This window comes from Pituophis catenifer, unplaced genomic scaffold, assembly GCF_029215685.1.
Source record: "Pituophis catenifer annectens isolate HBS135680 unplaced genomic scaffold, rPitCat1.0.hap2 SCAF_1, whole genome shotgun sequence".
Classification (NCBI taxonomy): domain Eukaryota; kingdom Metazoa; phylum Chordata; class Lepidosauria; order Squamata; family Colubridae; genus Pituophis; species Pituophis catenifer.
In genome coordinates, this window is record NW_027256881.1 from 266,597,549 (window position 1) to 266,620,427 (window position 22,879).

At 37.4% G+C, this 22,879-nt stretch overlaps 1 protein-coding gene across 6 annotated transcripts in view; it reads right to left on the reverse strand.

Moving 5' to 3' along the window:
• The window catches only part of SHANK2 (SH3 and multiple ankyrin repeat domains 2), a 364,128-nt gene that overhangs the window by 6,615 nt on the left and 334,634 nt on the right, over positions 1 to 22,879 (reverse strand). For all 6 annotated transcript variants that reach the window (XM_070935393.1, XM_070935377.1, XM_070935363.1 and 3 more), the window contains 3 exons: positions 14,719 to 14,849; positions 10,586 to 10,697; positions 7,454 to 9,860 (listed from right to left, as the gene is read on the reverse strand). In XM_070935393.1, the coding sequence (XP_070791494.1) occupies positions 7,454 to 9,860; positions 10,586 to 10,697; positions 14,719 to 14,849 (2,650 nt within the window). The remainder of the gene's footprint in view (positions 1 to 7,453; positions 9,861 to 10,585; positions 10,698 to 14,718; positions 14,850 to 22,879) is intronic.

Here is a 22,879-nt window from a genome sequence, read left to right on the forward strand (position 1 = left end):
ACTGCTATTTTCTGCTATTTATCTTTTCATGCAAATTACCTTTCTAGTGGACATTCTAGCTAGGAATTTGAGATCCTGTAATCTCAATGTATCTGTCATGTACCAGTTTGGGAAGAGCTCTATTCTCATTAACTTCATGGTCTTCAGTTCTCTGTTTATGATCATTCTGGTCTTTTGTCATCCTTAAACAGTTAATTTCCTTTCTGCTAATCCCCACATCCCTCCTATTCCTTTGATTCAAATTGTTATCATTTCTCCAGTGCTATACATACAGCATGTATCTCTCACTCAATATTTCTTAAAACCCATTTTCACCACAGGTTCCTATTATTTACATAGAAAACTACATGTCAAAAACTCCATTAATGGCATTGGGTTGCTTTCAGCAAAGGCGTTTATAAAAATAACATTAAAATGTAACAGAGATGAAACAGAAACATTAAAACAGAAATATTAAAAGGAAAGATATGAGTTTGAGTTCCTTTCTAAACTGTAATGAACCACTAGACTTAGTTCAACTCTAAATGATATGCATTCCACAAAGTGAGCCCTATGCCATCATAACAGCTTGCTCAGTTAATGGTTGACATCAAATATAACTGAGGCAGGATAGTCAAAACAGTGTCCTATTACTGGTCAAAGAATGCAGTGAAGATAGAAGACTAGGCAATCTTCTACTTGTAAGATTATTTATTTATTCATTTTTATTTATTTGTCAACAAGTACAAGGAAACAAGTAATAGAATAGACATAGACATGGACACATGAAAAAAATTGGCACAAATAAAAGGATATGAATAGGCAAAACCTAGCCATAAACACATAGAATAATTACATAGGACAGAGACGGTAGGCATGTTGGTGCGCTTATGCACACTCCCTCAGGGACCTTAAGAAACGTGAAAGGTCCACGGTAGACAGTTTAAGGTAAAAGGTATGGCGATTAGCGAGACTAACAATAGGATCAGGTAGAGTGTTCCAGACATTTACTACTCTATTGCAGAAGTCATATTTCTACAATCAAGATTAGAGCAAATTACATTGAGTTTGAATCTATTGGTAGCCCTTGTGTTATTACGGTTGAAATTAAAATACTCATTTACAGGTAGGACTTTTTGGTAAATAATCTTATGAACTAAGCATAGGTCGGAACGTAGATGGCGTAGTTCGAGGCTATCCAGACCTAAAATTTCAAGCCTGGTGGTATAGGGAATTTTATTTCAAGCAGAAATTTGAGTACTCTTCTATAAAATATCTCTGGACCCTCTCTAATGTATTGATGTCTGAAATACAGTGAGTATTCCAGGCAGGTGAACAGTATTCAAGTATAGGTCTTATAAATAATTATACACTATTTAGTTAATCATTTGTTAGACATGTGGCGGCCCCCAGGGGGAGAGCCTTCTCTGTGGGGGCATCTGCTATCTGGAATGAGCTCCCCTCGGAGATACGGAGGATCCCGGATCTACGCACCTTCCACCGCGCCCTCAAGACTTTTTTATTTCAACAGGCTGGCCTGGCCTAACCTTCCCCCTTTTAACTTTTTAAATTGTAAATTTTAAATTTGTCTTAAGTATTGGGGGTGTTTTAATTTGTCCCAGGCCAAATTATCCAATGTGGCTTTATACTGTCTTTTAAATTTTGTAATCTATGTGTTTTATTTTTTGGCTGTTCACTGCCCTGAGTCCTTCGGGAGTAGGGCAGTATATAAATTTAATAAAATAAATAAAATAAAATAAAATAAAATAAAATAAAATAAAATAAAATAAAATAAATTAATTAAATAAATAAATAAATAAATAAAGTGGAAAGAGTTACTAGAATACAAGCAATATAAAAATATGTTTTGAGAAAGTATATTTCAAAATGTTTCAGTCCTGGCAGCAGATAAAACACTGTTTTATCTTGGGATAAGACTGTGCAAGGGCTCTTTCCACCAGGTAAGCCATTAATCAGGTAAGTATTAAAGAACTGTCCTTGGCATCAAAGTTTTAGCGACTGTCCAGCATCACCACTGGATTGCTATACTCTACCAGGGTGCAAATCTGTTCCTAAAAGTAGACTGTCATCCCATTCATGTGTTTTGAATAACTTTTTATTTGTCTGTGAATCAGATAGCTATGTCTGAAGATTTTATCAAGTTTTAGATATTTCATTAGCTTGCTCTAGATAGATATAACTTTTGTACATAAAAAGTATTTCAAGCTTATATATTAGAGTTTAGTTTGGTAGATATATGTGTTTCAAACACATATTTTTCCCCCCAATGTCATGCCATATTTCTTCCTGACTTGATTATTTTTAGTATATCAATATTCAGTTGAAGGGATAGATAAAAGCTATATTAGCTCTACTGCAATAATTGTTCAGGTGGTAGAAATTTTGTCAATGACTAGAAGAAAAAGTAACTGTAATTATTCAAGATGGCATTTAGATACATCATTATTAAAATAACCATTTTTATAAACCAGATCAACAGAAACATTAAGGAACTACTCAGTATATATAAGTACTGTACATAGACTATCATTAAGTGTTGTACCTTATGATTCTTGATGAACGTATCTTTTCTTTTATGTACACTGAGAGGTATGCACCAAGACAAATTCCTTGTGTGTTCAATCACGCTTGGCCAATAAAAAATTCTATTCTATTCTATTAAACAACCTACACAATAATTATACAGTGCTTTATGCCAGTTAAACAGGAACCCAAATCCCTTTCTATACTTAGTACTGAATGTATACTAAACTGCATAAAGCAGAGAATTCAGAATGAGTAGAAGGATCTAATAAATTATTGGCTTCTTGATTGAAACAGCAAAATATGTTATTTCCATTATCAAGGATGTTCGGGATAAAGTATACAATGATTATGATTTAATAAATCACCAATATTTTTATTTTTTTAACATTACACTTCATATACTAGCAACTAAGAAATTATTATTTTTATACAATATTTCCCAATGTGGCTTAAACATATGAATGTGAACTTGAAATTCAAATTCAAAATTGGAATATAAATATATACAAATATATACTTTACAAATATACAATATATATACAAATATATATTTGTATATAAATATATACAAATATAAAGAACGAAGGATTTACAAGGCATGGGATTAGGAAAAAATGTTTTATGATGGAAAGATAATGCCACCTTGAATTTACAATCCTGAATTAATGATGTGTATCAATCTGGGCATCAAAGAAATATTATTTCATGTGGTCAAAATGCAATGCTGTGTTTAAACTCCACATTGCTTTCTATGCATTATAGACATTTTCTTGTCTCTTTTTAACCATTTTTATTCTTTTAAAGTCTTCTTTTTTTCCTTAAAGCAAGAAAAGTGTTTTTAAAAACTTACCCAATTACAGCACAAGTATGTAAATTAGAAGGTATTATAGCTACCTTTGGACCAATTAGGACTTCCTATCATAGTAAAACACAACTCAAGTTTTCTAAAACATGTAAAATCTTATTTTTCTGTTTTAGAGTAGTTGTTTTTTTAAACATTTAGGAGTAATTGTAGGTTAAATCTGCCACAAGCTGCAGACTATGTTACATAAATATACTGTATATCACAGGAAGCATTCTAGAAGAATGCATCTCATCACTATATTGAAAAATACAGTGAAGTATAACTAGAACTGGGGCCATTAAAAATTGTGACCTCCACCCTACTTGGTAAAGGAACTCTTGTAAAAATTCAGTAATTGTGCTTCTAGGGCAGAGCTCTGCAACCTTAAACACTCAAAGAGCCATTTGGACCCATTTCCCACAGAAAAGAAAACACCGGAAGCCAATAAGTTAACAACTGGTGTAACTGGGTGGGCATGGCCAACTCAACATCACTCATTCACACCCAGTCACATGACCCCCCCCCCAGCCATGCCTACCAGCCAGTCATTAGGACAGAGAACTGGTTTTTAAATTATTTGCCACGTCTGGCCCAGCCTTACCCCTTCCCTCCCAGCCACCTCTTGCCACACCTGGCCTCGGGTGTGTTGTTCACCTCTCTCTCTCTCTCTCTGTCTCTTTGTGTCTTTCTCTGGCTGCCTGACAGACTGCAGCAGGAAACAGTGGGTGACTACTTCTGACCTTTGTTGGTGCTGGATGTGCCTTGGTCTCTCAGGAAGACATGCAACCTGTTCTCCATCCCGAGACACTGGCCTCTCCCGCGCTGTGGCCAATGCTGCTGCTGTTGCCAGGGGCGAGTGGGGCAGGGTCACATTATGCCTCCACGTCATAATGGGCTCCATGAGGAGGAGGGGACCCCATCTCCCCCATTGTGAAGCCTGCTAAATTTCAATGTGCTATGCAAGGTACTGCAAAACAGCGAGGCCATGGAGGCAGCAACAGCAATGGCGTGGGCCACTTCTCTCCAGCAGAGGGATGAAATGAGGGAGCTGCAGCAGAGGGTTAAAAGAGCCTCATGCGGCTTCAGAGCCGCGGGTTGCCGACCTCTGTTCTAGGGTTACAGTTAGGGTTAAGGTTAGGGTCAGGCTCTGTTTAGGGTTTTTCCATAAGATGTGCAGGAAACTGGAGAAGCATTTGTGTCACTTCTCTGCCATTCAATCTGGTAAAAGACTCACATGGAACACCGCAAATACAGTAAATCAGTCTGGGATACAGAATTTTTGTTTTCATATATTAATGTGATATTCCTGTGTCTTGGATTATACTTTCTCTGAGTAAGTTTTGATGCTAGTCATCAACAAATGAATGGGCCTCTCCAAAGTCTCTAGAAATTTTGTAACTTCAATAAGCTTCAATAAGCTTCTGTGGACGTGGCTTGGTGGTAAGGTGACTGGGTGGGCATGGCCAAGTCAATGTCACTTCTTTGACCTTTTTTAACCTACAAAACACAACACAACACAACAGGCTCACCCACAATGTAAAAGCAGCTATGCTAGACCCAAAATGGCCCCTGCAACAAACAGGAACCTCACACAGCCACAAAAAGCCCAAAACACCAACTTTCACACTTTACACACACAAAATTCCACATACAGCTTTGTGAGATTTTGTGTGTTTGTGTAGTTAGAATGAAACACTACAGAAACACACTAAATCTCAGAATATTATTTTATTTTAATTTATTTTTATATAAAAGCAGCTAAATTTAAAACTTCCTAAACTTTAAATGGCTAGGTCTAAAAAAAGAACAACTTAAAAAAAAACCCAATTAACTATTTTTTTTAAAGCTCCCAAAGAAGGAAAAAACTTACCCAATAGAACAGGGGTTTTCAACCTTGGCAACTTTAAGACTTGTGGACTTCAACTCCCAGAATTCCTCAGCCAGCTTTGCTGGGAGTTGAAGTCCATAAGTCTTAAAATTGCCAAGGTTGGAGACCCCTGCAATAAGAAGGTACAAGGCAGGCAAGAAGGCAGGCAGGCAGATAGAACTGCTCAGCGATGAGCTTGATTTCAGGCAGGGAGATTCAGTTGCTTGCTGATGCAATGGATTGCAGGTATTACAGCAAGCAGAGCAAGGCAGGTGTTGTGACCAGCAGCTAAGGTAAGCAAGCTGGAGGCTGGGGGGGCGGGGGGGGGGGAGGGATTTTTGCTAGATAGCAGGCAACTCAGCTGAGATCGTCAGAGCCATTTAAAAGAAAATTTTTTTTTCTTTTAAATGGGTCTGACGATCCCAGCTGAGTTGCCTGATTAGCAGGCAACTCAGCTGGGCTCGTCAGAGCTTGGCTTGTCAGAGCCATTTAAAGGGAAAAAAAGGCTCTGATGATCGCGTGGCTCAGCTGGACATATGGGCGGGGGCAGGGATTTTTGCTACCGGTTCTCCGAACTGCCCGCCACCATCACTACCTACTCGCCTGAGCCGGTCCGAACCGGGAGCATTTCACCTCTGGGCCAGTCTATAAAAGCCTCAGAGTCAGATTTCATAGCTAGTCCTGTCCAAACAGTTCAATCCAACTAATTCAACTTGCTTAATATATATTCAAGTCTCTGATCTATTATATAAATTAAAACAAGTGAATTGGTTAAACTTACAATGCCTTAAGAAATAAGCAAACAAGCAAAGGAGCGGTGGATCATTTTTGCAAGTATGTATTCATAGATAGTTATACCTATAAAATAAACATTTCACAGCTCTAAATACATACCTGGTATTTCAAACAATTTAATTTCTAGTGGGTAGTAGCATAGCTAAAATATAAATATTCTTTATAAAAAATGGATAAAACAGCCCCAGGTATGATTAGAAAACATTTCTGTATGCTCATGTGGGGTTATTATTTCTTTCCCCATTATCTTTTACATCATTCCATGCTATTCCAAAAAGCACTTAGATTTTCAGGATCAGGTTCTGGATTGTAGTATGAATCAGAAAAACTTTGATTTATGTATGGAATTAAACCTTAGGATCTCAGCCTCCACTTACATATTTTATATCTCTAGATGTATTTACAGTGCATTCAGAAAGTATTCAGACCTTCTTCACTTTTGTCAATTTTGTTATACTGCAGCCTGATTCGACAGTTGTAGAATCTAATTAATCTACACTCGGTATCCCATAATGACAAAGTGAAAACAGAATGTTAGAAATTTCTGTAAATTTATTAAAAAGAAAAAAACTGAAATATCATATTGGCATAAATATTCAGACCTTTTGCGACAACACTTGAAATTTAGCTCAGATGCCTCCCGTTTCTCTTGGTCATTGCTGATATGTTTCTACACCTTGATTAGAGTCAACCTGTGGTAAATTAAATTGATTAGACATGATTTGAAAAGGCACATACCTCTCTATAGAAGGCCTCACAGCTGACAATCCATACTGTAGCAGAGCAAAAGCTGTGATGTCAAAGCTTGTCACGTCATATCCCAAAAGACTCGAGGCTCTAATTCACGGGTGTCAAACTCACAGCATCACGTTTCTGTCACATGATGTATTGCAACGGTTTTCCCCTTCGCGGAGCTGGGGTGGCCGTGGCCTGCACGAGACACATCTGGCCTGTGGGCCACCAGTTTGACACCCCTGCTCTAATTGCTGCCAAAGGTGCTTTAACGAAGTACTGAGTGAAGGGTTGGAAGCCAATGCGATATTTCAGGTTTTTTTCTTTTTAATATTTACAAGACATTTCTAAAATTCCATTTTTACTTTGTCACTATGAGATACTGGGTGTAGATTAATGAGGGAAAAATGAATTTCAAGAACTGTAGAATCAGGCTGTAGCATAACAAAATTGAAGTGAAAGGGGTCTGAATACTTTCTGAATGCACCGTATCTACATTCGTAAGGGAAAAGGATAACTTATCATGCCTTTAACTTTTTAATAGATAGGAATGGAAAAAGAGAACATATTGGAATTACTATATTTAAATACGATTTAGCACAATTGATGTCTCAGTGTGCAGTAAAATCAAGATAAGTTCAAACTGGCAAGCAATAGAAATGATTTAAAAACTTGGGAGTTCCATTTACCTTGTACTGAGACTGGCAACTTTTGTCCCTGGAGGGGACTCCAATCCTTCTCCTGGCTTTGAGGATTTTTCTCTGTTCATCTGCTGCAGTATTGAGTTCAGTTCACTAATAACATTTGCCTTTGGGCCTGAGAGAGCTGGGCTTTTAATTTCTGTGACATCGCCCCAGAGCTTAGAGGTCCTTTGCTGTACAACTGTAGCCATACTGGGCTGTGCGCTGATTGGAGGAGGAGGTGGGGCTGGAGGAGGAATAACAAAACTATCCACAGTTTCTTCAATGAGCGTATCTTTATAAAGTGCATTGCTTTTGTGGATTATGGGCTTCATTTTTGGCTTAGGAGGTACTGGGGGTTTGTCCACCAGAAATGTTTGCCCATCTGCATAGACTGTACAAGTATCCAAGTTCTCACCACCTTCAGAGGACAAGGTGGAGATGCTGGACACAGTTGAGATAGTGCTGGTTGTCTCTAGTTGATGGTCACTACTACTTCGACTGTCCACCTCTTCAATCCCAGAGTCAGGGACATTATCAAAGTTTTCAGGGGGTGGCAAAAATGAGGGAGGCAAACAGTTTGAAAGACCCCCTGATTTCTTACCATCTAATGAATCTGAGGGCTGGATAGGGTTAAATGAAGCAGGCAGAGTTTCGTTTTTTCTCTGTTTGATCAAGTCTGTTAGGGTCGAGACAGAGGCTGGGACTGAGTTGTCATCAGGAATATCAAAACTGTTAGCAAACTCTAAAGGAGGGGGTAATGGCTCAGTAAAGATAAAGTCTTCATCAAGATCAACCGAAGCTAAAGGGGGAGGAGGAATACGAAATGGCAAAATGATCGGATCATCGATGGAGCTAACAGCTACAATTGTTTTGCAGGACGGGGACGGTGGCGGAAGCAGGCCAGGGTCATCCAATCCACTTTCTTCTGCTTCTGTCTCTTCCTGCATCTCCAATGGAGGCTTTTCAACATTCACCTCCATCTCAGCGCTTTTCTCTTCTTTTTCAGGGTTATCGCTGGCTTGTGCTGTGTCCACCGTATGAACCATGAGGAGACCGGCTGACTTTTGTTGCGAGGTATCCACAATATTTATTAGCATGTTCTTTTTCTCTTCAGACCTCCTTTCTTTTGATGTATCTGTCTCATATTTATTCTCCGTCTCCTGGCGTCTTAGTGGGCCACGGGTATTTTGCCTAGCAATGGTAGCTGTTGCTGGGAATGGAGCTTCAGCGCTGGGCTTCATCTTTGTATCGATGTAAAGGGGTTTGTTAAGATCTGCTTTGCTGGAGTCTCCTTTCCCTGGAATCGGCTGGCTTTGCTCTTTCATGGCTCTGTCCCTGGCAGAGAGGGCAAGGGCTAAAGGGGAATTGGGGTCCAGTATTTTCCCTGTCAGGGGATGAACATAATTATCTAAACCAGTATTTGGGGTTGTCAATGCACTGTTTTCAGAACTCGCTGTGGTTTGGACTGAAGAGTTTGGTGCCCTTGGGTCGTTTTGGTTATTTGATTCACTGCCATTGAAAATATTTTCAGTCTCTCTAGGTGCTGGGATAGGAGATGGCGATACAAGCTGCCTGAAGCCCTCTTCATTATCAAAGAGCCCCTCATCGCTGAACTTAGACTGTCTCATACGTGGAGTTGGAGGGGTTAATCCAACATCCTCATCTCCCAAATCTGTGGAAAGGAAAGCTGGAGAATTGCGCCTGGCTTCTAATCTTTTCTCCCTATCCCTCACTGCTCCAGCAATGGCAGCTGCAAAGGGGCTGACCGTCAAGTTGTCTTCGGGTCGCAGCTGTCCCGGTTGCTCTGAAGACTGGGGGTCGATTTCCATGCTGCTTCCTTGACTGCTTTTCCCACTGCTGCTGGTAGATGGCTCTTTCACAATGATGGTTGGAATAGGAATGGAGCAAGTTTTTTCTGGACTGTCCTCAACATTAGACTGTTTCACTAGCATTCCCTTCCGTCGGGCTGGTTTGGCTGGAACATACATCACTTTGCTGGCTATTTTTCCAACTTCAGAGTAAGGATTCTCTGGCATATGACCTCTCTTGTTTCTGAAGTTGGCCTGAGTTGCGGCATTTCTGCTGTATAAATCCTCAGAATCTAGAGAATAACGGTCCATTTCTCTCCGGTAATATATGCCTTTGTCTCTGATCACAGTCCCGATGTTTTCAGACCTACCTGAAACAGCTATCTTTGAACCTGGATTCTGATTAAAAGCAGGCTTAATTGTGCCATACATTCTAGATACTGGAGATTTGGGAGAGTTGTAAAGAGAAGGAGAAGGAGGTGGTGGTGATGGAGGTAAAGACTGTGGTGGAGGGGGAATATCTTCTGAAGTATCTGGCATTGATAGACTTCTAGTAAATTTGAGCATGGGAGGAGCCAAAAATTGCCGCTCTTCTTCTGTTACCCCTTTAAAAAAAGATATAATGTTTAAATTGTCATTTCTTTTCAATCCAACATAATCACATATAAAATAAATGTAATATTATTTGTACTGTGCACCATAGAGTTTTATAATATGTCTATTGTAATATTTTCATGTACTAGAACTTGATTCAGGGACTTTTCATTTATCTTTTGTGTACTGAACCTTGTAAATTCCTGCAGACAGTTGTTCTTTACCTAAAGCATGCATAAAAAGAGATCATGCAAAATTAAAAAGAAAATTAAGCACTTAAAAAAACATATCTTTATGCACTGTGGCCATTAAGGAACAGGTTGCTATGCATGAAAGAAAATAAAACAATTCATAATGCATGACAAAAAGCATAATTTAGAGGAACTATGAAATGTTTATCCAAATGTTATAAGGACCGATGCATTAAGGCTGCTAAATGTTGAATGAGATTCTAAATTTCATGCTGGAAACTTAGAAGTTAAGTATTAATCAGAAAAAGAGATTGCATAGGATATTGAATAACATTTTCCAGCAAAACATCAAAAACTAGTTCTTTCATTGCATTAACTAAAGTTCTAATCATCACAATCCCTTATGACATTTAAAAAAAATATTAGTTCTAGCTAATAATCAGTCAGGATTAAAGACAAACATAACAATAAATTGGTATTCTCAGCAATTTATTGTTTAAAAAGTTAGTATTCCTTACTGATGTGCATATACAGTAGTATCTTACCTATTGATTTTTGTCTTCTTACTGTACCTCGTGGCACACCCAGAAATGGGCCTTGAGGACTTCCGGGTACTGTTGGTGGCATCACAGCAATCCCTTGTCTTTCATACATGGACTAGAAAAAAAAAAAAGTTAAAAGATTTAGCATACAATATTTAAGTTGTGCTTTGACATTTAGTATTTATTTTACATGAAACCATCTATATTTCTTCTATGCTTTGCTTTGTTGAGTCCATCTTCTCCCCATCCTGCTGACCTATAACAGGAGTGAGGAGCTGAATTTTCCCCAATGGCTAGATTGTCCCCATGCTATTCTTTAGTTGCTGAATGAGGTCATGGACAAAGAGTCAGAGAGGAAAAGCCCATCATGCAAAGCAGTGGTGAAATCCAAATTTTTTTACTACCGGTTCTGTGGGCGTGGCTTGGTGGGTATGGTGTGGCTTGGTGGGCGTGGCAGGGGAAGGATACTGCACAATCCCCATTCCCACCCCACTCCAGGGGAAAGATGCTGCACAATCCCAATTCCCACCCCACTCTGCGGCCAGCCAAAGGTGGTATTTGCCAGTTCTCCGAACTGCTCAAAATTTCCGTTATCGGTTCTCCAGAACTTGTCAGAACCTGCTGTATTTCACCCCTGATGCAAAGCCTTGCTACTTAGGCCCCAAAAGTTTCATCCTTCTGGAATGTTCTATACTTGTATAAATCTATACGGTACATGGAAGGAAAAAAATAAACATTAATTTCTTTCAATCCATGTATGAAGAACCAAATCACTTTTTTTTTAAATTCAGAAAAAAGTGAGAAACAAATTATCTCCGATTCTTCTTTCATAGTGAAAAAGCACTCTGTGTAAAGAGGCAATAATCTTTAGATGTCTGAAGAAGAAAAAGCTGCTTGAACTATGAAAAGTTTTATCTAGTAATTCCCATTTTGCAGGAGAGCAGTTAAGGAAAACGTCATTGCTCTATTGTCAACTTAATGGGAACCTTCAATGCTTTGTCTTCTAAAAAGATGCAGAAACTAGGATAGAAGACAGGAAGGTCTTTATAGATGTTTAGCCTGCTGTATGTTAACCTGGTAAGCTGTCTTGTCATCTGTCCACATGAGGTTAACCGAGTACTGAAATGTGTGAGTCATTAATTGCCATAAGAGCTTGGTGCTTTTTAAGCACTTTGAAAAATCTGAGCCATGGTCTCTTTGTTTCTTGCTTTTAGCACTTTGCTACCACTTGTAGCAGGAAGACATCTAGAAGAAACTCATTCCCTATGAGAGGACAAAGAGAAAAAGCAGTAGAGTACAGGATGCAATCTTGTATCTCACCCCCTTAGGTGTTTATCATTCTCTCTCTTTTGCAAAGCATTTTGTATTCTGTTCGGCTAGCAGAAGCAGAATAACAGATTTGGAAGGGACTTTGGAGGTCTTCTAGTCCAACCTCCTGCTCAAGCAGGAAAGCCTATATCATTTCAGACAAATGGTTGTCCACTCTCTTCTTAAAAACCTCCACTGTTAGAGCACCCACAACCTCTGGAGGCAACTTATTCCACTGATTAAATTATTTGCCACCCCCAAACTTTAACACCATCTGAACATTAGGATGGATTCCAGTCTAACTAGACTAGATTCAGAAGCAGGATTTTAATGCTTTTTTGTTTTTTACTATGTCGGAAACGAAAGACTTCTCACTGATTCTGAGTAGCTTTCCATATTTGAATGAGAAATTTCCAGGGGAATTTAAAATTCATATGTACTCATATTCTAGTAATGCACAACAGAATCTACTTAGGCACAGTTACGAATTGTAGAAGAATAGCAAGTGCAGAAAGAATTGGTCACTGTTCTCCTGAACTCTATACCTTTTTGACTAGCCCTATAATACCTACAGATATCTTTGGGAACAACACTACAAACAGCACAGCCAAACTGTAGTTATCCTACCAATATTAGTATTGTTGAATCCACACACATTTTTGGTTTGAAGTGCAACTTGTCTCATCAATGCTGCATAGAAGTCATGAGGGAAATACATTTCATGGGTTTCTGACAGGGCAGTTTTATTCTGTGCCCCGAGAACAGTTGACTTTTGGGGTTTTAATTTTGAAGGTTTGTGGCTGTCCTCTTATCCAGACACAAAACTCGTTTTTTTCCTTAAAGGCAATGAATCTGATATAATACATGTGAAGAAAGTGCAAAATACTCTGGAGAGGAATAAAAGATAGGCCATAAGTACTTGTACACACAAGCCAATCAAAGTACCACACTGTGGCTAATAACAAGTATTGCATCATAAAAAAAATGTCAGTTTCAAAATAAATAGAAATAGTAGTAGAAGAAGAGGAGAAGGAAGAGGAAGATGGAGAGGGAGATATGAATCACATTAAACATCAGCAAGTTATTCAAATAAAAATAGGGCACTACCAGAAGTGACTTCAAAATTACTCAAGAAATCAAAGTGAACGTCCCACCCATCTGTTAATGGAATGTTTCTATTCTCTTTGGTTCCTGTTGCTGTGATAGCCAAGGCTTAGTGGTAAAACTGAAGCCAAACAATTCTGTGGAAACTCAAGTTCATCATAATTATATTATAAAAGCCATTCCTAAAGGAAGTTATCATACTAATTATTACTGTGATCCAAGATACTGACAAGTGATAATTAGATGGGATTACCAAAAATAGCAACTTCTATTTTCCTCATGCCAAATCTAAATGCTCTTTTGCTTTATTAATCTATTTCTCTCTAAATGCACTTTGAATCTACATATTTATACTAAAAGCTGCAAAGATAATTCAGGTAATTCTCTGTGGCTTTTTTTAGAAGCCAAATCCTGCCACAATAGTCAGATTAAACATCACATTTAGTAATAGAATCCTACCCACTTAGTATTTATTGAAATGTAGGAATCTACAATGGACCCAGAATCCTTGTATTTAATTTTAAGAAAGGAGAATGGACATAACTGAATGTTATCCATTATAAGAGTTTAGATTTAATTCTCAACAGCAACACAAACCCTTTGTACATGATGATGTAAACCTGAAGTGGTCTGACAATCTTGCATCAGCTCTTGGCCCCAAAAATTATTTTATTACAGCCTGACACTGAGTGCATTATGGAACTCATACTTTCTAGTCACCCACAGTTCACATGGATAATTAATCTTTTTGGCAGCGTACATGACTAGAAATGTATTGCAAAATAAGTCATAATCACATATCCAAATATGCTTTTTAATCCAGTTTTCCCAACAAAAGTGTTGGGAAAAAATGAAGACATTTTTACAAATATACTTTTCTAAAGAAAGTATATATTTTTCTGATCTGTTCTGAAACAAGACATTGTGTAGGATAAATACACATTAATGACCTCTTAGTGGCCTCATTAATGACTTCATAATTAAAACAATGCTTTATACTCACAAATAAACTGTAATTTGTATCAACTACTTAGCAAATTGTTTTATACCAAGTCAGAATATGAATCAATCAAATTCAATATTTCTAATGCTGATTTCTTATTATTATCTAGGTTTTGGAATAAGACTATTTCTGGCCATGCCTGGAGGTATTATGGATTTTTATTACTGAGATATAGTTCTTCTAGAGTGTTTTGTATCTGTTTTGCTCCAACAGATCATTATTTGCTACAGAGATAACAGTTGAATTCAATCTCAATAATATGTGACATAAAATTATTATAAACCAACAGATAAAATAAATATCTAAAGGGATGACTTGAATATTTAGTTTAAGAGGAAATAATATGACATCAATGTATGAAAAGAGGACATTTTATGTTATATTATTGCAAATAATAATGAATATCACTGAACTGAAAATTACAAATATAGAAATATTTTTTTAAAAAGATAGTGGAAGGATATATATGTCCCTTAAAATTATTGCTGCTGTTTAGTGCCAGTTTATGTTGTCATGTTATTTATCATAATATTGCATAAAATATGGTGAATTTAAGAGGGATAAGCTTAGGTGCTGAGTGCATGAGTAGTCATTACAGAATCCCCAGAATAATTAAAATCAGAAGACTTTTTCCTATTAGGAATTTGAGGGGGGGGGGCGGAATCCTTACTTAACCAAAGCTCCAGTAATTTAAAGAAAATTTATTATAGACACCACTCACATTCATATCGGTAGCTGAGGGAAAACATCTACTAGAAGGTCGTTGTTTAATTGTTGCCACTCTGGCGTCCACAACTGCATTTTCTGGAATTCTTGATGGCTTGGAAACTGGCACTATTTCATCAGTTTTATCTGTAACACAGAAATATATGCTAAAATAAATTTAATTTGTCCAAAAACTGAAAAAATTAAATGTTGCGATCTAAAATATAATTTAATTTTTTTTAAAGATGCAAAGAAAAAGGGGATTTTGGCAATTTAACAAGGCAATGCTTGAACATTGTAAGTCGTGCAAGCCGAGCAATTTTATTGCTGCTGCGTAACATGCATGCTTTAGTTTTAAGCCCGCATGCATTTAATGTTTACTTAGTGTGACTTGAAAAACAATCCTCTTCTTCAAACCTTCAAAATGTGAAGGGAAAATATCTATATAGAAATGGAAAGAAAACCTTTAGAAATAGTATATCTGCAGAGAACTGTTCCACACAGTAGTCATGAGAATGTTACTGAATATTTAAAGGAAAGTAGGCATTTTGAGTGCCCTATGTATTGCTGCTTTACTATCAAATACGGACGTTTGGCACTTCTGTAGTAAATATTAATATTCTGAATATTAAAATGATTTTTATTTAGGTGCAATGAGGGGGCTTTGAAAGCTTCAATGAGAATTTTCCTATGAGCCTGACAATTAGTTTCTCACAATGAATTCTCATAACCATACTGCTATTTATGAACCATTTTATTTCAGCCTGAAATACAATTGTGCATTTGTCCATCAGGGAGCAGTCATGAGAGAATAACCATAGAATCAGATTCAATTACTGAATCTGACAACAAATCTTTAAAGTGTGTGCCGAGTACAGCTATCAAATTATAAATTTGAGACCATGACAGCAGTCATGGTATGATGACTTCATAATGGACAAAAGGTGGAAAAACTGATCTGGGCTGGAGGAAAGAAAAGAGACTATAATAGACAAAATTGTCATGAATCTTAGCCTTCAGTTTTAAATGCAAAATAGATCTCAACGGCATAAATTTTATCTACCTTTTTTGCAATATGGTAAATTTGGATCATGTCAAGATACACCTAATTACAACCATATATCAAAACAAAGGGAACTGCTGTGAGAGTTATTTTTAAAGATACAAGAGAAATGCTTAAATCAAGAGTTAGACTGCAGTTGAAATACAGCATTACAGTTGTGTGAAACCATTCCTTTGCACTAATAATAAAACCAAGCCTCTTTACAGACTAGGATTCAACCTATACTAATAATATTTTTCTTTGCAATACCTTTTATGTTAACATTCACAGTGAGATTAAATTACAAGCACCACTTATGGACATCCATTTTGAAAAAAATATAGGAAATGGTAATAAAATTAACACACAACTCTTCTTAACCTAGGACTTGTATACACAGAAAATATGTATACCTACAAAATTGAATAACAGCTAGAAAAAACTTTATAGCTTATCAAATTTGTTACTTCTATCTCATTAGCAAAATGAATTTAAAATGTAAGTTTTCCTGACCATTCTTCTTTCTTTATTTCAGTGAAAATTAGAATAACTGCACTACAAATTACTTTGTGGGAAAGAAAAAATAGCACCTTAATGCTTAAAACAGCTATCTTAATTTTTTAATGGCTGTTTCACCCATGCAAAGTACCGGCATTATCATAGTGTTCCCAATGTTTGCATACAAATTCACTCCCTAAACATTTGGATTAGAGTAGGATAAGGAAAATAGATTTTAATGTACCATTTCTAGTTAAGTGGAGAAATGCATCCCAGTTTAGGATTTTATGAATATGCAATGTGCACATGGCGGTGCCTGTATATATGAATGTTATTTACTTCCCTCCAATGGTTGGAGGTGGTCTGTGAGCATTTTTGCATATAATATCAATGGTATTTAACTATGCCCTAACTACTGAAATGAATAGGGAAGATCTTGTGCTAGTTGAGTTTGGTGTGTGCATTATATCTTTATGCCCATAGGACTAACTAGATTAAATGAACGGTATTTTAATAAGTTAGTTTTCTTAGCACTGGATAACTGCTCTGGAAAAGGAGCCTCTTAAGTTGTTGATGGTTCTGTCAATGTTATTATAACATTGACAGAATCATTAGCAAATATCATGCCAGTCTACATCTTGTACTTCTTGCTTACCTCCTTCAAGCAAGATTAAAAGATACATTTGCATTCAATTTAGCAGTAATCCAAACTGTGTTTTTTCAAACTAGGATAAGCCCTTGGATATTAAGTAAAACATATTATCTACTGACTTCATTTTAAACATTTGGGTATGCTGGCATATCCACCACCAAGAACTTCAAGAAGGAAGATTTCATGTTATGTTTCTCCAGCCCTATCAGCGATCCATAAAATACTCTAGGGATCAAGTTAGAATTATTTTCAAAACTGAAATTATCTGTCACTTAAAGTCTGTAAATTATCTGTAAATGCCACAAAACAATTCATTGTTTTAGAACTAAACAGACAGCCATAACCTTATAGCTAGTCAGATAATGAGAGCTACAGGAAAACAATGAAGGTTTGACGGACACTTGAAAAAGCATGGATATAATTACTGCAAAATTATGAGAACCATGCTACTGATTTTGCAAGACTGTACTGAAAGTCTGACCAAAGCAGTAGATTTGACTACAATAAAAGTTTGCAAATATTTTTCTAATACATTCATGTATTGCAGCCACACATTATATCATTGGCATCTATCTTTTGTTGATCTTACAGCCTCTGTTCTCAATTTATTTTCCCTTGTCCAACAATTTCTTTCATTCAGTGGGTGTATTATGCACCTTTCCAATTGTAGATAAGAATAGTTAGAAGTTAAATTGGAATGTGAGAAAAAAAAATTGGCTTCCAGATAGTATGAAAAAAAGGCCCTGGATACTTTGGCTGAGTAGAAACTCCAACAGCGGTTCTGAGAGCATTGCTAGGTGCTAAATGGCTTGCAACTGTGTGTTTGTTTTTTAAAAAAGTCACCATAGTAAAGTAATACAGGTAGTCCTCGACTTCCGACCACAACTGAGACCCAAATTTATGGTGCTAAGTAAGACATTTGTTAAGTGAGTTTTGCCCCATTTTACTACTTTTCTTGACACAGTTAAGTGAATCATTGCAGTGGTTAAATTAGTGACATGGTTGTTAAGTGAACTTGACTTCCCCCATTGACTTTGCTTGTCAGAAGATTTCAAAAGATGATCATGTGACTCTGGGACACTGTAACCGTCATAAATATCAGTTGCCAAACGGCTGAACTTAGATCACGTGACTATGGCGAATGCTGCAACAGTCATAAGCATGAAAAAGGTCATGTCACTTTTTTCAGTGGTGTTGTAACTTTGAACAGTCACTAAATGAACTGTTGTAAGTCGAGGACTACCTGTACAATGGGATGAAATAAATCCCTAAAAGAAATGTGTTAAATTCAGAAAGAAGTTCATTCTTTCAAATAAAAAATATGTTTTTTCTTTGAAGAAACTGAAAAATAATTACAATTTGCAACCATACTTCATTGGTATTGTAAAATTTGCATAATTTTCACTTTTTTTTACATAATTTGAATTGACTCCATTCTCAGCTTTTACCACACTTTTAAAATGACATAAGGCAAATAAAAAACATAACAATATTGCATAGCTATGCTGAAATAGTCTGCTAGGTGTTTCTGAAATTTTATGTCATTTCCCGTTAAGATCTGTGTATTTTGTCTCTGTGTCAGTCTTTGAAAGCTAAACCTTAAAATATTTGTCAAAGTGGACTTTTTATCATACTATTAATATAATGCCATTTTTGCAAGGAAGTATGTTCCTGTATCAGTGAGAATAAGTCTTACATGCTTCAGTTTAAAAGAGTTTATTTACGAAAGTTTGTTAACATGTTAAACAAACAAAAATAAATAAAAACAGGCACAGATGGGGCGCAAGTCATACAGGTGTTAAAAGTTACACCTGCCAAGTAGGATGCATTTGAGTACAGGGCCAAGACAGAACACCCTTGGAAGTGTCCTCTTCATCTGAGAGTTACTGGGTCTAGATTCTCTCAGGACAAGTGTTTGACTCAAAAGTTGCGCCTGCAAAGTGCCTGCAGTCAGAAGGTTAGCTCACACCAGCTGCATTTCATCATTAGCTCAGTCATTTAGCAAAAAGCAGCCACAAGCATTTCTTTCACTTGGGAACACACATGGCTGGTTTGTACTGCAGCAAAATGCTTCCTGACTATTTCCCTTCAGACTCAAAACAAAAGGGAGCAGAGACCGTTGATATATGCACACAGAACACTGATATATGCACAAACTTGGTTTTACTTCTGGGTTTGACAATATATTCCGGTCACTCTAAGAAAGTCAATTTAAACACTGAGGTTCAAAGGTCAACTATTCAGGGCCTGTACACAGTGGTATCTCGCTCAATGATCAATTTGCTCCTGAAAAGGGAATCTTTAAACAATAATCTAGGATACCACCTTGAGGGACATCTTGTATTCTTCATCTATATAAGAGACGATTTGGAGTTCCATAATATTAACCAGCCCAGTCCCAACCATATTAACTGGTTTTTCCTGCCCTTACTGTATTATTCATCTGCCTGGAGCTCCCTGGCCTGAAGGGAGAGGAGAGAGAGATTTTTATTACAACACATCCATTAGGATGCTGAGCTATTTTTCAGACATTGTGGCACAGTACTCAACAGCATGTCATGACTCTTACATTCTGACGAGGTCTGGCTATAAGGAGAGTGACAACTTTTAACTTGCATAATTCAATATCTGTGATTTTATCAAATATAGTTTCTCCTACAAATACTGTTCATTGTTGAAAGGGTGTAAGCACATATTATTTTTCCTATTATTAAATATTCAAACTCAGAGGATAACCACGTTACCCACAAAAGACCCTGACAAGTAAAGAAACTTCTGAAAATGTCATTCCTGTGCCTAAAAAAGTTTGCTGGCACATTTTTGTATAAGTCACAAATGCTGCAGTTGAGTCCTGGCATGTTGCAGACTGTATAACCAAGCCAAGATAGGCTTGGCTATGGGCTAGAGATTAATCTGGTCAGACCCACAGAGGATAAGAATGATCATGATCCAAAAAGGCACTTACAGGTTAACCTCAGGCCAGCATGCCAGAAACACCAGGCAAGAGACTACTCAAACACGGTTTCTAAGGTGGGGATTGTCAATATCCACATACTTACCAAGAACTTCAGTATGCTTGTTCAGAGGGAAGGGGATCATGGAAAAAGAAAACTCAAAAAACAGCTGTGTCCAGAAATGATTTGTATTTGTAAGAAAAGCAATGAATGTCTGGCACAGTGTAAAAAAATGTTCTCATGAAGCTAAAGTGAAAGAATAGAAGCAAATGTTCTTCAAATACCAGCAGCACACATTGTTAACAATGCAAATAGAAACTACAAAATGTTAGACTAATCTAGTCAGCCAGAATATAACGTTAGCCAAATGTAGAAATGGTCAAGTTTTGCCATTCATGGCTGTATGGCTAAGAATTAAAAGGACAGGCACATTAAAAAAAACCTCTTAAAAATACTATCCCTCATGTGATAATTTATTTCTTCTTCCCTCCCCCTTTTGCCTGACGCATGGGCATGGGCAAAGATGCCCTCTCGGTTATGGCTCTCTGCATTCGGCCACTGCGACGAGGCACTGTGGCTTGCGGTGTTTCTTGAGAGTCATTAACCCCTTCATCTCTTGGTAAGTACACAGTGGACATTGCCACTGCATCCTCACCAGTCCACGTTGAGGCACTGGTTAACTCAACATGAGGGGTGGCTCTTTGGGAGATACGAGTTTCAAGGACTTGTGTCCTTGGTTGTTTGAGGAAAGTTAAAATCTCAGACAGGTAGTTATGAATGGCTCTTGTGGATGTTGCCACAATGCCTAGCTGCAACTCCATCCGGCCCATGGACTGTGACATGAGACCCATGGACTGTGCATGCTCTCTCTTTATGTTCTCCAGTAGCTGCACAATCCTACTGTTGGTTTCCATCAATAGCTTTTCCCCCTCTGTCAGCTGGGTTTGCCCTCTCCAACCCTGATCCCTAGAGACAGCCTGAACACCATGGCGATCTTCATTCATTTCAATATTCCCCTCCTCAAGAGAGTCACTTTCATATTGAGTTCTACTGAGAGAGTGATCGCCAGGAGATTGTATGTCCATTGTACACCGTGGAGTCCGCTCTGGTGTTGGAAATCCCTCAAAATCTTCCCCAACATTGCTGGGTGTTTCAGATGATGACAGTGGCCATGGCCAACTCTCCGTAGTTCTGGCTGGTGAATCTTCATCTGAAGCAGGCACTGAGGACTCTTGTTCTTCTGCAGGTGTAGATGGTGAGCTTCCTCTCTGGTGCCTGGGTTGCCCCGAAGATCCAGGAACCTCCCCATCTTGTTCCCCAGTGACATCTGGCAATCAAATAGAGGAGCAACAACCACTGTATCTGAGGCCAGGAAGATGGAGGAATCTACATACATTGGACAACACACAAAAAGAAGCCAGTTGGGAAACCAGAGTGTTTGTGTTAGGGCTGTCTAAAATGTAGAGACTGAAAAGTGCAGGGAGTGCTGAAATTATTAAAATATCATAAAATGCACACTGTCCTGCACCCATAACACATACCACTAAGCTGGATCCCAAGGCACAACTTTCAATACACTTTTTTGTGATTGTGACATAAATGTCTGTGAACCTATCAAAAAGCTCACCTATGCACTGTAGTGATGTCACAGTCAGAAATCTCTGGGATGAACTTTGGGTCAATTGTCCAAGCGACCTGAGCTTCCTGTGGTGTCAGATGAGCTCCACCACTGGATTGTATGCAGTCATTGAAGCACTGGTTGCTATCTTCTCTTTTGTCCGTCGTTTCATCTCAGCCCTAAATCCCTTCCAGAATTATTGTCACAAAATCAGTGTGACCATTAATCAAATTTATCCTGTGAACAATGTCTCTTAGCCTCTCATTGTCTGTATACATTTACTTCCTTTCTGCTATTTGTACACTATGGGCATTGTTCATCAGGATTGTTTTTCTTTCTTTGAAAGTATTATTTGACTTGTGCTTCTCCTGATTCCTCACTTGAGAAATTTTGTAAAGAAAATACTAAACATTTTTTCCATGTTTGACAAAGAAAGTTTAAATACTAAATCAAGGCCATATAAGTGGAACCCTTACAAACGATGTCAAATCACATGTGCACTAAATCAAATGTATTCCTGAACACTTGCAAATAGTTATAAAATGCATGCAATTCATAGACAGACTATTAAGATCTGCACAGTAATTCTTTAGCATATCGAGACTAGCAAAGAATGAGAAAATATCTTGTTTTGAAAAAAATAAAGTAAGCCTTCTGCCTCAGGGACAATTCAGCCATTTACAATTTTCTGAGAAGTCCACTGGAATGATCATAATAATCACTGCTTTAAATTATCACACTTCCCGCTTTTAAGAAGAGTTGTGTGTGAACATAAATTTTATTAGCTTCTTCTTCTGATCATTCCTAGTGAACTTCGTAGTTGGTGCTAAGTAATTTGCACCAATTTGTATGATTTTTCAAATGTTTGAATTTTGTTAGGTGTAACTCCTGCTCATTGAAACACACCACATGCTGCTCTTATCAACTTTATCTGGAGTTATGTGTTTGCGCTAGAGGGGCATGGGTGTATGTAGGTCTCGTATTAAAAAGGATGATTTTATATATTATTCCTTAAAACAATCCCTTGTAATTTCAAATAAGGAAAGGATTCCTGTTATGATTATGGGCAATTTCCAAATGTTATTGTAATTTACCACCCAAGATCGTATATCCATGTATATTTAAAGGAAACTGTAAACTTCATGATACTAGTAAAATGAAGATTTAATCTCAACAATAAATGTTACTGTAAAAACTAATTATTTCTCCATCTTGAAATTAAAATATTCATATTTGGTTTGTGTTTGTGAAGACTGTCCAGTTGCATGTTTTATGAAAATCGAGGATGAAGTTGTGTTTATATAAGAAGCATGAGAGGACACTGATGAAAATGGAAGAGGTGGGGGTGCCTAGCAGCATGCAAACCTTGGAGGCTCCACTGCATGGAAATTTTTTAAAAGGGCCTTTGTAGGT